The sequence below is a fragment of the Diadema setosum genome, chromosome 9, assembly GCF_964275005.1.
Source record: "Diadema setosum chromosome 9, eeDiaSeto1, whole genome shotgun sequence".
NCBI classification, from domain to species: Eukaryota; Metazoa; Echinodermata; class Echinoidea; order Diadematoida; family Diadematidae; genus Diadema; species Diadema setosum.
In genome coordinates this window covers 7,149,093-7,164,655 of record NC_092693.1, presented here as the reverse complement: position 1 = coordinate 7,164,655, position 15,563 = coordinate 7,149,093, and the positions used below count along the sequence as shown (strand labels likewise).

At 37.8% G+C, this 15,563-nt stretch overlaps 1 protein-coding gene across 3 annotated transcripts in view; it reads right to left on the bottom strand.

Moving 5' to 3' along the window:
* The window catches only part of LOC140233116 (guanine nucleotide-binding protein G(o) subunit alpha-like), a 50,443-nt gene extending 38,585 nt beyond the window's left edge, over positions 1–11,858 (bottom strand). The window contains exons 1-3 of one of the 3 annotated variants that reach the window (XM_072313231.1): positions 11,719–11,858; positions 4,890–5,032; positions 1,178–1,220 (exon numbers count right to left, since the gene is read on the bottom strand). In XM_072313231.1, coding sequence (XP_072169332.1) covers positions 1,178–1,220; positions 4,890–5,007 — 161 coding nt within the window. In that variant the 5' untranslated portion in view covers positions 5,008–5,032; positions 11,719–11,858. Of the gene's footprint in view, positions 1–1,177; positions 1,221–4,889; positions 5,033–5,274; positions 5,972–11,487; positions 11,608–11,718 lie in introns of those variants that run through there. The other 2 variants (XM_072313232.1, XM_072313233.1) reach the window with 2 other exon arrangements.
* Between the last annotated feature and the right edge of the window lie 3,705 nt (positions 11,859–15,563).

Here is a 15,563-nt window from a genome sequence, read left to right as displayed (position 1 = left end):
CACGCCTCTCCCGATCAACAGACACGAGACAGAAAATGGACCCTGTCAAATCCTGGAATACAAACATTGGCTGATGTTCACAATAATTCAATGTATATCGTTCCACGAGCGTGGGCGTTCGTTTTCTTTCGTCATCGACACGTGGTGCGATGCGCCAGTCCTAATTCCGTATGGTAATCAACATTAATTAGAGTATCAACTCGTATTTGCTAGAAGCAGTTGTGATATCTGTACATACAAAGTAATATGTATATGTATATAATACATTCACTCACATCGATATACAAATAAGATATACACGTAAATGTGTGTATGCAAATACAAATGTATATAATTATGTACAATGTATGTATAAATGTGTGTAAAATATCTGTGTGTGTGCGTGTGTGTGTGTGTGGTTAAGTGTGTAATTTCTGCGAAATTCTTTATGTCTCTATTTATTTAATTTGAATTGATTATATTGTGGAGCCGATTAAATATAGGGCCGCAAAACATCTCAGCGGAGTGAATAAAAACACATCACACGTAAAATTAGATGAATGTGATTGATTACTAGTATTATGACTTGGTGACATTACAATTCCTGCATTATCCACCATGACACAAAATTCAGGGAAGAGAAAAGGGTCCCATCAGATGTCTTCATCTATTGTTCCTGACATAGCATCTACATCAATTCGTATTTAGCACTGCACAGATGGACGTAAAAAAAGTTATCGTTAGCTTTACTCAAAATCAACTATAACGACATAATGATTATATAAAATGGGAAATAGATCCATTTCGCCGGGTGATATTTTTGTATCGATACGATATACCGATAGTAACAGTTTGGGTGTATGCTACCTGCACGCTGAATGCGTGTATGCCTATACGCAAGGACACTTTTCTAATGACAAATTAATCATGAGCGTACCACTATTTGGATTTAGTCAGTGAAAATTTGATATAGCCTTTTTTTTCTGCTTATGTAAAATTATTGTAAATCATTCCAGTAATAAGACATGCCTACTTCTCTCTCTCTCTCCCTCTGTATCTTTCCCTATATACATATGATATATATATATATATATATATATATATATATATATATCATGTGTGTGTGTGAGAGTGAGTGAGTTATAGATTCTCATTTTTGTTTACTGATAACGTCATGTGAATGAAATACAGTACTTACTTCATCTGTTTGACTATCGTACTCTTTCCAGATTCCCCTGCACCTGTATAGTGGGGGAAAAAAGAAAGAAAAATATACATAATGTGCGTGCATATGTTTGTCACTTACACAGTATAATAAGTATATCATTGTTTAACACTGTCACAAATATCTTTGTCACATCATATCAGAAAAATGCCCCTATAAAGAATCAATCGCTACATCATAAACGATCATCGAATTTCACTTTGAAACAAACATTTGTGAATGTAATACATTTGCTGAACATCTGATTTGTATACTACGAGTAGTGTGCAGAAAACTGATAACATATAACATCTGATTTGAATGCTACGAGTAGTGTGCACAAATAACATATAACTTATACATCTTCAGCTTATGCAACGTGAACAGAAAAACAAACTCTGTGCATTTGAATTAACTAATAGCGTGCGGCACACTGGTGACAAAATTCCACATTCTACGGGGATGTCAGTATAGACTAACGGATATGACGGCATACGATTGGCAAGAGCCGCTTCGTTTCGTAGTTTCTTAATAAACTGCTTTAATAACTGCAACAATTAACAAAACACAAAACACTACTACCCGTTACATGACGCAGTTATTCTGAATATTGCTCTTAGAATAAACTTTTTTCATGTAAATCCTCTTGCGTTCAGGCAAACAAATATTTTCATGCAGTTCTAGTACAGTTTTTTTAATCATACCCGACCAGCAATATTGTCACATTTTGCAATTCACTTTGCTGTCGCTGTTATGTCTTGATGCTATGTCGTCTTGTTGATTTTGAGCTCTTTAGCCTTCGTTGTATAATGACATATTTAGCAGTATGAAAATATGACAGCCTTGGAAAAGAGAAATGTTCTTTGATTTTGAAAGCATGAATTTTTACAAGCTGATTCAATTTTGTTGCTATCGTGATTACTATTTTATACATATGGGCTATAAGCATAATTATATATAGTCATCTTTATTGAAAACATTCTGTTGTATACATTATTAGAACACGAATTTTCATCATGAGTAAGGTAGATTTTCATGAGTAAGGAAGATTTTCGTGAAGATGGATGAAGTGGTAAATCAAAATTCCTCATATCACCCTAAACTCTCAATAACGAAAATGTCTAGTTTGGATGTGACGAGAGAACATTGATCTAAGTATACATTCATGATCGCTGTATTATAACTTCGGTGGCTTCCGAGACCTACATTCGGTATTTGGAGAAACCTTATAACTATACATAGAGTCATTTGGATACTGTTGTCCCTCAAAATAACACCATACACGACAGTATTTGAGTGATCTGGAAGGCATATCAACAAGATCGTTTCGTTTCCTGAAAATATGTTGAAAATTTAATATTTTTTTTTTTCAAGTGAGATGGAGGGGCAAAATGGATGGCGGGGACTGAAGGTTGGATTCACAATTAGTACTGACTTCTTATTGATGTTTCATCTACCCATCCATAATTATGCTGAAGCCACGTCAACATCGCCCACTGAGGCGAAATTAATAAGACTTTCTGTGCAGTAAAAGAATAACACTGGCAGCAGGAACTGCAGTAAATCAGAAAACCAACTCTAAAGGAAGTGTTGTTGGCATATTTCGTGACCAAGAACTTGGCCAATTTAAATCTAGGTGGTTTGAAAATAAGCTTTCCATGGCACGGCCAGGATACGGAACAGGATCTCGTACAAGTTTCAATGTATGTCTCCTAATCATCTTTTATTTGCGTTATTTTATTTGTATTCTTTGTAGCTATCATCCTGCATCAGGGCTGGCCTATTTAGTTGTATCTTTTTCCACAGGCGCAGTTTTAATGGATTTATATACCATGAAAATACATGGAATATAATATTATGTTCATTAATTACACAAATCAGTTCTGTCAGTTAAATATACAACTAACGAGTGAATCAAACCAGAAGAATGTATATCATGAAGACAGAATATCAAATCAAGTAAAATTCTAAAGCCTTGCAACATCTTTTTTTTTTTTTTTTTGATTAAGTATGAAGGGACGTGCAATTGTGAACATTACCAGGGAGTGCATTGCACAAGATAGAAACGTATCGTAAATGATTTTCTGTTATACTCCATCCTTGGATGGAGTGTTTGGAGGGAACAGTTTATTGAATATTGATTTCTATATGGTGATGCGACGCTATATTTTGTTTACCAGTGTTAAAAATAGGTTGGTACCAAATGATGGTGAATTTTACAAGGAAGAGAACACAATATTGGTATTTAACACGCTCTTCCACTGATTACCATTTAGTGTGGGCAACAAGTTGCACATCATCACAATGTTATAACATTGATATATTATGTGTATATACATATTGTAAATTGTACATATAACGTACAGATATATAGACATATTTTCATACTATTAATTCTACGTCACTGAACTAGGTATGTTAAAGAGTAATTTTTAGATAAATACCTTCAAATTGAGTGAGCCGTCTCATCGTACATGGAATTAAGAACATTACATATATATATATATATATATATATATATATACTTTTCCACGTATTGGCAGTAATAGTAATAGAAATAGTAAAAGTCACGATAGAAGAATGCATTAAATGCTAATTGGTTTATATTGAAAATCTAAATTTTCGGAGGCCTCCTCCTTCGTCAGGGATGAAAGTGTCTATCTTATATATATATATATATATATATATATATTCATAATACAATATTCATATACACATATACGCACTCATAAATGTATTATATACGTCTGTGTGCTTGTGTCTGTATGTATGTATGTATGTATGTAGAAGGATCTTGACATTCAGAGGAATTCATTTATCTTTGGAAAAGAAGAAGAGTATTGCGGAAATGTTTGCTGAAGCAAAAATCCATGCATGGGGCGATAGCTAAAAGGGAAATATATCCAGTTACGGTATATAGTTAATAATCAGTATCATTAAGCAGCCGTTTTATTGTACTAACGCATGTACTAATAGCCTTCGATTGCCGTTTCCAAAATGTCATTTTTTTTCTATATCAATTATCTTCTAATTGGCCCATATGGACAATGTTACCACAGTGAAAGGTTGCTTTTATCATTCCCTCATTCCGTTTTCAGGATCGCCCAATTAGATAATTTGCTCGATACCGACTATTCACCGCCAGAATCATGATGGCGTGACGAAGGTCGAGAGTGATATAGTACCCGAGATAGTGATTAGTGTTGCATTATGCGTGAAGGGTTAGGAGAGCGGACCTGGATTTGCAGGTTATAGTATATAAAACAAAACACACGAGTTGCCTACCACGGCCGAATGGATGCTAGAGTAACGTTAGCTATGCATGACCGAGTGTAACGTTTCGATGCATGAACGGGTGGTTGAAGATGCTTTCTCGCTAACGAGTAATTAAATTCCATGGAGCAACATTGCAGAAAGGGATATTGCTACTAAAAAGGAGGAACGAAACAGATGTTAATGGGGGATGCGGTAACTCAGTGGAAGAACGGCTACTTCGTGTCATCAGCCACTCGTAATGGATAATGGTGGAAGATATGCACCAGGTAACGAGTGCCCATTATTTATGGTGACTGACTATAGGAGCTGCTGTGTAAAGTGATACATATCCAACACACACACCGAGGATTATCTGCGATCATGATGCCCACGAGGATATGCAAGGAGTGGTGACAATGATGGAAAATTATTTGACAGTCTTGGTGCTTACCTAGCAGAAGGAGCTTGACATCCCTGGCAGCTTGAAGTCCATCTTCTTTTAAGTTTTTGTCGATCTGTTTACTTCTTTCCTGCGCCTGTCGATCCTCAGCGCTCATGGCACAACCCATGTTTACCCGTTATCCCAAGGCACGGCTGCCAAGACAAAGTAAAACACAACTCGTCTTTAAAAGATACACCTGTTTTACCACACACAAAAAAAAATATATGAAAAAAAAAATCCAAAATGAGTGTTATTGTACATGCACGGGAGTTAGCTTTTTTTTTTCGTACTCGGGCGTGCCGAGTTGGAATGACGTGTATGTATATTGGGTGCGTGCGTTATCCCCAATCCTGTGTGCTGGTTTTTACACACACAAACCTACACACATACACACGCTGTTGAATAGAGCAGGGCTTGGTTGTGCTGCTCTCTCTCCCCTGGTGACGTATACACACTCTCAATTAGGTCGGACGTAGTATAGTAGTGGCTGCCAACACACGGCTGCTTACAACAATGGCGGCTGCGTGGAGCGCAAAATGTCTAAGTGGGACATTCACTTCTCACACGGCAGCATGTACCGCTCTCCCCTATCGCCCGTAGATGTAGAACTCTCGCCGTATGAAGCTGTCCAGATGGAAAGCTTTTACACCCATTCTGCGTAGATCCATAGAATCCAAACGTAGTCCAGAGATGCGGGACGCGTTAAGATGCTCTGTAAACGAATCAAACTGGTGGTTTGCATAGACGCGGGTTGGAGAAAATAAAATAATCAATGGCAAAGCAGTGCGTGGCACTCCCACCCAGCGAGCCCAGTGCGCAACGGATGGCGGTCATGTGGCATACGGCACTACCAACACGTTCTCTGCCGTCATAGACATTGTCGTCTGGTCAATGCCGAAAGACACTGGTCACAGTATGAAGGCATGGTTTACTCGTCGACAAAAATAGTCGTAATGTAGCGAAAGTTTGTGCAAATAAATCCATTGATTATCCAACACGATTGCTGTGAATAGATCCTAAGATCGTAACTCCACCACCTGTATCGCTGAAGAGGGAGTTGAGGGGTTTGATACTCGTTTGCCTTCACACAGGCTGGTAATCACGGAATATATCTGTGATAAGCCTAGCCAATTAATCAGCCTGCATCAGGTGGCTCGCATTCTCCCCTCTACGTATCCAAGCCACGAATCGGCAGCTTTGTTTCACATCCACTCCCGCGGAAACTCGATTGTAGTCTGGATTCTTCCACAAACGGTGTAAAGAGCCCCGAGGACCGAAGCGCGTGATGAGATGGCGGGAAAACAAGTCGAGCCTGCTTCGTCGCGTGGACACGGCTGCTCGACCGCTTTTGGCTCCGAGCTCGAATCTGTTTCACGCGCCGCGCTTCGAGCTAAGCCTAGCTCCGGCCACGCCAAAGCCCTCTCTACTCCCGTGCCCGTTCAGCGGTAAAGAATCTCATTACGATGCGTTTCATCTCATTCCCTCCAATTTATCTTCCATGCGAGATAATCTTATGCAAATGGAGCAACCCGGGTTGAAACTGGCTATTCGCGCCGTGAGTGGAAGGTGGACGTGCCGTACGCCAATCACTACAAAATAGCACACTGCACACACACACACGAGTATATCGCACGGCGTTGGGAATAGTAGATCATGCACAACACAAACAGGAGCGCAAGCCGGTGGAGAAAGATGCGTCGCTTCACTCTATGTACCGTAGCTTTTAGTGTAGGAATTAATATTAACATAAGATTTTAATACGGGTCTTCTCAAATTAGATTTCCTTCATCCCTCGTTTCGCGTGTACATCGCATTGAACCGAGAACATAAGTGCAACCACGTGGGGGCGCTATTCATCTCATATTTGGTTAAAGATTAGTGTTTTCGGGTACGTTTTCCTTCATGGGTATCATTCCACACGTCTATATTATATAAATATACTTTGCCTTGGTAGTTTCTGGTTTGAACTGCGGTGCCTGCAAAATAGTACTTTCTTGGAGGCACTGAGCCATTTAGATTTGACCAGAAACTCGAAACTAGGCAGGATGTATTTGTTTTCTATTTGGGATCAAAAATTTAAACAAAAGAAGGGGAAAGTATAAAACGAGAAGTCGTGAGGTGGATCCGATGTTGTGGATGGATCCTCAAGTGACCGTACGAAGCTGCAGGGTGTGATGTCATTATTGCTTTGTTACATTTACAGAGTGGCCTTACGAAGCAGCGCGCGTTGTCAGGAATGCTTTGTGATGTCACAATTACTTCGTTATATTTCACAAAGTGGTCGTAAGAAGCAACGCACAATGCTACAAATGCTTTGTGATGTCACAATTACTTTGTTACATTTCACAAAGTGGCCGTACGAAGCTAGCAGCGCGCGATGTCAGAATTGCTTTGTGATGTCACAATTATTTGTGACATCAATTCACAAATAGTGCACTATTTGGAAAATGTCGTCATAAACGTCAAACAGGCCAACAATCTGAAATAGTTTAAAATATATCACGTGAAGGCTCTTTCAACCGATCCCTAGATTAGTTTTTATCCAAAATATAATACAAATATCATTCGCGTAGTCGGTGGTAGTGCAATGCTATGATATTTTGCGAAAAAAAAAGCATTTATCATCTTTATATTTATTGCAACAGCTTGTCCAATAGTAGTGTTGTTGTTGTTGTTTTAAAGAACGAAAGAAGAGAGAGAGAAAAATGGGGCCCTATACAAATAATTTGCCCCAGACAGCACTTAACATAAAACAAACCTTATAAATCTTAGAGAGATATAAACAAGAATATTAGATATATACCATAATATATACCATAATATATACCATATGAGAGGCTTTAAGTCCAAGTCGCATTCACTATATAGAAATCGATCGGGCGTGAAGGACGGTAGAGCAAAACAGAAGAAAATACAATTTAAGGGTTTTGCTATCTCCGCTAATAGTCGAAAGGAATTCAAAGTGCATCTTTACAACACAACAAAGGCCATAAAGATCTCCAGTATCAACTTTAACTGTTTAAAGGTTCATTAACGCTTCAAGTTGCTCGCTGATAATGATAAAAAGATAATGCAAAGATTTCCCACGAGCCATCTTCTCGACGAAAGATCAACTCCCCCTCCCCCTGGCGTCGAATCAATTAGGACCTATCATAATTATGATTATTACAACAACGGATTTATACAATCAGTGCAGCGAGAGGCTATCAACGATGCCAAACAAGAGTGGTACTTTGTGAATTTCAGGATAAGAGCTTTTTAACTAGGCTTGTTTCAAGTGTTCCCTTTGTCCACTGAAATCGATACCAATTTCAGTTTATTAAATTGCATTAGCTTTGGTCGAATATCCTACTGCACAAGGATGAATCATGAACGCGAGGTCATTAAATGGTGCAAAATATGGTTTTAAATGACACATTGCATCGAATATCCTCGAGTCACGTTTCACCTCAACGTATATCTCAGCTGTACAGGCACTGTGTATCGTAGCCATGCAAAGTTTTCTGTATCTTGGCGGTTTTCCAACATTGTGTTCGATGGTGGCACTCCAAATGAGAACAAGCACGTCCTCGTGTCGTAATCATCAACCACACAGCATCTTATCACTTCGTGTTAAAAAGTAACTTCTATTACAAAATTTCTCTGTATTCCAAAAGGGCATCAGTGATTTTTATTTCTGTCTTATAAAGATTTACTTCAATTAAGAGCCTATTTGGAAAGACATTCATCGATTCTAGACAAGCTCAACAAAAACTATTTGAATTGTACAAATGAATAAAAATCAGGAAAAATTAATTTCGTCTAGCCCAACGTATAGGAATGACATAGGATTATGAATTGACACAGCTTCGGTTTAATGTGTGACCGTGTAGATGTGTAGGGAAATAAAAAGGCAAGTAATACATACGCTTCCTAGAATTATCTCACTATTCAAAGAGTGTGTAATCTATGTACGTTCATTATTGTTGAAATCAGTCATATTGATACAGAAGAGAACAGAAAGTAATAAAGCACAAAACACCCAAACTAAGCATGGCGGGGAGTGGGAAATGCACTTGATAGTTAAATAGTAACATTATATCATAATTTGTGCAACAATATAACATGTAATGCTGACTGCATCGTTTTTTAAATTCATGATATATATATATATACATTAGCACAGACACCAGAAACCAGAAAGTCAGACACCAAATTCTTTTCTTTTTATCGTCCCAGGAAATACAAATACCATGAGGTTATTTTGACAGGAAATCAGAGGAACGTGATTATTTGCGCGCTCTCTTTTTTTAATCACGCCTTTGGATGGATGTCAGTAACATTTTGAAGGGAAATCATATTCTGCCATTGTTTCGCCAGAGTTGCTCTCGCTATTGTTGTTGTTATTATTGCTTTCCCTTTAAAAGGGGTCGTCTTTTTATCACTTCTTTTGCTATCAGTTGAGGACAGTCTCAACGAAATTTCACGCACGTGCCAACAGCACCTCTGAGACTTGAGACCCGGAAGGAACGGCCTTCAACCGCGCCGGATGCTGAGGAAAATTGCGGATCCGCGAACCACCTTGATCCAGGTTTCACATTTCTTTCTTTTTTTTTTTTCTTTTTTTTTTAATATTGCGCTGTTTCTTCACGCACTCACGTTAAATACCTCAAAGAATCGCTGTCATTGTCTCGAGGCTTCATGCATCACCATCCACACTGGCATGAACCGTGACAGAAATGCAGAAATATCGCTAGTGAAACTGCACACGACCGATCTAAATAAAAATCATTGCAATTATGATTGTAATAGCTCATCTCAATTTCTGAACGTTCCTCGCGAATCGTCTAAAAGAATAAAAAAACAACCTCAACAACAACACACAAACTCTCTCTTTCTCTCTTGTGCGGGTCACGGTGTGCGTTGGCATCACTTCGTTTATGGACATCATTGCAAGCGACCCATTCTCTTGCGGGATATAAGATATAGCTGAACTTCCGCGAACATGACACTCTTTCCACCTTTCTACACCGAACAATAGTTTCCTGTGTCAATGCACACTAAGGTTCAGAGTGTCCTATTACTGTTTATGTATATGTTTTATATATACAAACGATTTCCTACTCCAGTAATGCCATTGGTGGCAAAAACAGATTTAAAGTATCAAAGATGTGGAAGAGAACAAGGTTATCGATGCATCGACATTATTGAACGGTGCGTCTGTATATTGCTTTTGGCAGAATATTGGTCCCGCATGCTCATGGTTTAAATCATGAGTACTTAAAACTGTTATGACATCACCCAAGCGCGTTTCATAATATATATATATATATATATATATATATATATATATATATATATATATATAGTGCGAGAGATAGTTCCCTTCCCAAACGTGCGATGTGCCTCATTTTGGGTAGCATAAAACTGAAAGAAATTAGACTGAGGCGGACTGAATAAAAGGGAGACTCGTGATCAAGATCGAGAGCACCGTCCACCTCAGTCTAATTTCTTTGAGTATATATATATATATATATATATATATATATATATATATATATAATGAGCATGTGTACATTATTTTCATCAAATAATGTTCTTCAAGAGCACACAATTTAACGATATACTATTTAGTGAAATAAAATAAAAAGTGAAATGCATAAATTTCGTGAAAGATGAATTCGCTGACATATACATGGTGACGAGAAAATATTCATTAGTCTTATCTCAAAGCCACCATCATACCGCTTCATACACGATCTCGTCCCCTCCCCTCCCCCATGTCGATGTGTTGGCTCAGTGAGTAGAGCGGTTGCCCTCCCAATCGGGAGGTCGTGGGTAAACCCCGGCCGCGTCATACCAAAAGACGTTAAAAGATGGGAGTTGCTGCTACCTTGTTTGCCGTTCAACTGTTAAAAAGGTCAGAGCAACGTCGATCTGGCGCTGCTCAGTATATATATATATATATATATATATATATATATATATATATATATATGGGAACATTATATCATGAAGTAGTCCACGTGTTGCCAAATGATATGAATGGCAGGATAACAGAAAAATATTTCCGGAAACCCATCATGCTGCGTACACCATAAAAATGAACTGATAGTGTACAGCACGATAAATTTCGTGTTTATGTTCTCCTGACGAATATTTGATTATTATATATATATATATATATGTATATATATATATATATATATATATATATATATATATATATATATATATTCTGTCTCCTGGTGAACTTACTGCATAAAGGCACGTAAAGTTGTCAAAAGAATGAGATGAGAGTATGCAAATGCATATGAAGTTGATTCCTATGGTTACTCATAAATCACAGTGGGATAAGTTCATCGAGAAATCTAGCATTATTCATTGTCTTTGAGTCTACCTATATTCAAAACAGGAAGATACAAGTAAATATACGAACGGACTTACATACTAGCACGCATATATATATATATATATATATATATATATATACATATATATACAGATGTGCAATCGATGTACCAGTACACGCATTTTTTTTTTTCTTGTTATATACAGTTTTCAAACACAAGAACATTCAGTACATCTTTCTCCTAACATTTTTAAATTTCTTGGGAAATCTTCGTACCTTTGTCAGCAATGACCTGGCTAATGTTACATCGGCAAGAGTATAATCCAGTTATTCCAGTGGACTCAGAACTTCCCAGGGTAAACGAGGTGCTTAGGAAACATATATCGCAAATAAATTATCAGGATGAGATCATGCAGATTTATAGTTCCACACAATATTACCACGGAGTCACTACGTGACACGGTTGAGTACAGCAGCAAGTCCCATTCAAAGAGCCAAATAGCCTACCTTCAGTACCAACAGTCGAATGCACACCAATTGGCCGTTGATAATCACCACAAACAGATGTTATTTTCTCCCCTGTGTTACGTTTGGTCCTGTGCCGATACTTTCAAAGATCTTTACAAACGGTAGACGCCTTACTAGCTAATTGGTGGACACCCACGCAACGCCAGCAGTACTTCAAAATGAAGCAACCGGGTTTGGTTAACACAAACACAAGCGCACACGTACTTCGTGCGATGTTACATTAGGAAATAGCCCAGCCTTAGCCAAGTACAACAGAAACTTTGCACTATCATCGCAAAGTGGCATGCGAAACCAAAAGCCTCTGGTGTATTCCATCGACTTGGCGCATAAACGAGTTCAATAAAATTCATAATCGATGAACGTCACGTGGTCGCGATGATAAGTGAGATAATATTTTGTTGTTGTTGTTGAGTGTATAGAGTCTTATAGAGTAGAAACATACTGTGATGATATGGGCAGTTACGATATTGTTCCTGTTGTTGTTGCTGCTGTTGTTATTACTGCTAATAATGATGAAACTAATATTAAATGACATGAATGTGGGCAAGAATAACAATATTAATAACAGTTGATAGAAGATCATATAATTATGATAAACTATAATTAACAGAAATTTCGATATAGGCCCAATCATATACATACATTATAATTGATGTACATGTGATTATATTCAACGCATTACAATGTTCTCTCAATATTTTTTTTTTTTTCAATAATGGCTTGCTACATGAGATCTGTTAAGCTAGGCCCATTACGTCAGTTTCAATGTACAGCAATATTCACATGAATACGACAGCAACAAATTAATTCGATACAGCCGATTAGACTTTGGACAGCTGTTGCCATGGTAATGGCGAATGTGTAATAAAATGGAAATCAATATTTGCGATAACTTGTGTTGTGGAACCCTCGTCTCTCACCAGACCTCAAACTACCAACAAAGTGAAACAAATTGATAGAGTTTTCGCCTTGACAGACGGAAGCATTTATTACGTAGATCAACATAATAGAACTGTCGTGACAAAATTTAAAAAAATCACCAAACGTCGTTGTTTTTTTGAAAAAAGTATTTTTGTATAAATATTATACGCAATCGCGAGTTTATGATGTACCAATAATGGTGAAGTGACAACTAAAGTGGTTACAACAATAAAGATGACAAGATGATGGTATAATGACAATAATAATGATAACGACAATAAAATGAACAATCGTATAGTAAGACACATTGGTTCGACAGATCAATGTTTTGATGGTTTGATGTACTATATATTCTTCAGCACTTGGGTATAAGATTCGAATTCAGGATGTTTGCCTGAAAGTGGTGATATCCACACACACACACACACACACACACACACACACACACACACACACACACACACACACACACACACACACACACACACACACACACACACACAAACACACACATATATATATCATCAAATACAACAAATACAAGAATACAAGACTGATACAAAGTTCATGCTGTATTCACCAACAGTTTATATCGGCACACAAATTTTCAAGCGATTTGCTCTTTCTCAAGTGTTTGATTTCACACTTGAGAAAGAGCGAATCGCTCGAAAATTTGTGTGCCGAAAAAAAAAAAAAAAACTATTGGTGAATACAACATGAGCTTTGTTTCAGTTTTGTTTTTGTTGATAAAAATAATCAAGCCAACACGTGGACAACTTACTCAATATATGTACCTGTAATGACAGGAGCTTGATGGAAGTGTAGGTGACGTTAAGTAGGAAGTTAAAGTGAATTATATCCATGATAATATGATAGTATAACGTGACTCTCTGCTCCACGAAAATCATATTAGTGCGTCTGTATTGCAGATTCTTATACATTATGGAGAGAGACAAAAGCACGGCGATCGACGATAACAAAATGATGCCGGCTGAAATTTACAGATGAAGTAATCTGGTTGTAGGTGAATTACGTATCAAAACCATCATTTCATATCAATGAACAGAAATAATCGCAAAATCCCATTACCGCTGTCTCTGTCTGCGCTGCCCTTCCCTAATAGCCACCCCTCCCTCCTTATACTTTACCCGCCATTTCAGCAGGCTTATGAATAAGCATTCTTCTCTCTACTCCCGATCTGCCAGGAAATTAGTCAATAGTTGTTTTCATTTTTTCTCTTATCACAGTCACGATGATTACCACGTGTCATTTCTCCCATCGACTGGTGACACATGATCTTAATCAAATATGCACAGAGTCACGAGCACCCTCGAATATAGAATGCAAATACGGTACAAGCGAATATTATTGCGCAAAAATAGACTGCAATGTTGCACGGTTGTGCTCCTACGTAGCAGGGAGGAGGGAAAATTCCCACCTCCCCGTTTGGGGTTGGGTTCGCCGCGACAATTCGCATTCATATCTATTTTGAAGAAAAAAATACAAGTTTATCATTCCAACACCTGTTTGCTCAAACATTCAATAAGAGCTTATCGCTTTACCTTTACTCAGTGGTTGGAAAACAGAAGCTGTTTTGATGTAGTAAACAGACACCAGGCTCGTACCAAAGTCTTGATAAACCCAACAAGATGAAGAAGACATGCATATCAGACAGACTATGACGGATTATCAAACTCCCAGGCCAATTCGATTCAATAACTTACGATGGCTTTGAAAGAGAACCTATAGTGCGTGTCGGATGCGAGAAAAAAAAATCCATAACTTTGCTTTTAAAGATGAAAATATGCAACTGACAATACGAAACCGAAAATTGACCCTAAACACAACGCCAGTTTCCTCGCAACAGCCAGACTATATCAGACTTTGCTGACGATATATATACACCGACAAAATGTCAAGTGAATAACTGACATGCATACATTACTTTTTTTCCGGGTGATTATTATGTTTTACTTTACTTGTGTAGCTTGAGTGGAATTATCTCGTGACAAATTAGTATTTTGTTGTTTCTTTCACAACATTTGTGTATGCATTATATTTCAGGGGCATTTTGAGGTTGCATCGGCGTCATGCTGTTCAGTTGTGCAAAGTCAAATTGCAGTATAATTAGAGAAGGTCTCCCTGACCAAAATTCAAGATTCTCGCTGCATGTAGAGACGACTTCGAGCAAATACGGTTCGTTGAACAATCAAAGTGTATACTCATTAAGATTTGTAAACCGCGCGGCTTCCAGATAGCTATTCTTGTGCTATGGTTACAGTTGTATTTACTGTCCCCTCATCAGAAATTTTATCTCCCAAAGGTTATATGGTGGGATTTGGACGGCTATAAAAGCAACAGATTGCCTGCATGGGTCATACTACACTGCTCTTTCCTCGTGTATTCGATGTAAGACGTTCTCCATTCGATACACCATCTTTATGAACTATCATATACTGTGGTCACTGCTCATGCCCTCTTGTTTGAAGTATCAAACAACGTTAACCGCGAACATCACAAAACGTGTATGTGAAGCTCACGAACAAAATCATAACCTACATAGAATTAGGACTGCCCCCTATAATATATTGTTTGCTTCTGGCGATTGAATGAAGAAATCAATTCAGCTCCTTACTCACAGCCACTGGATGCGTCATGTAGGAAATATTAAAAACCTTTCATATCTCATTAGCAATGGGTCAATAAGTTGTTCGGCCTCTGGTTCCTATGTTTCTAAAAACTTCGACGTGTTGATTTTTCGTAATTGGACATTACCGGTTGCTTGTTAAAAGAAGCCTTCTATCTTGTAGAGCAGAACGTTAATGTATGCCATTCACAGAATTATTATAATTAATCCCCCTTGCCTTCCATTCTATAATTATCACAAATCTTATTTTCACCCT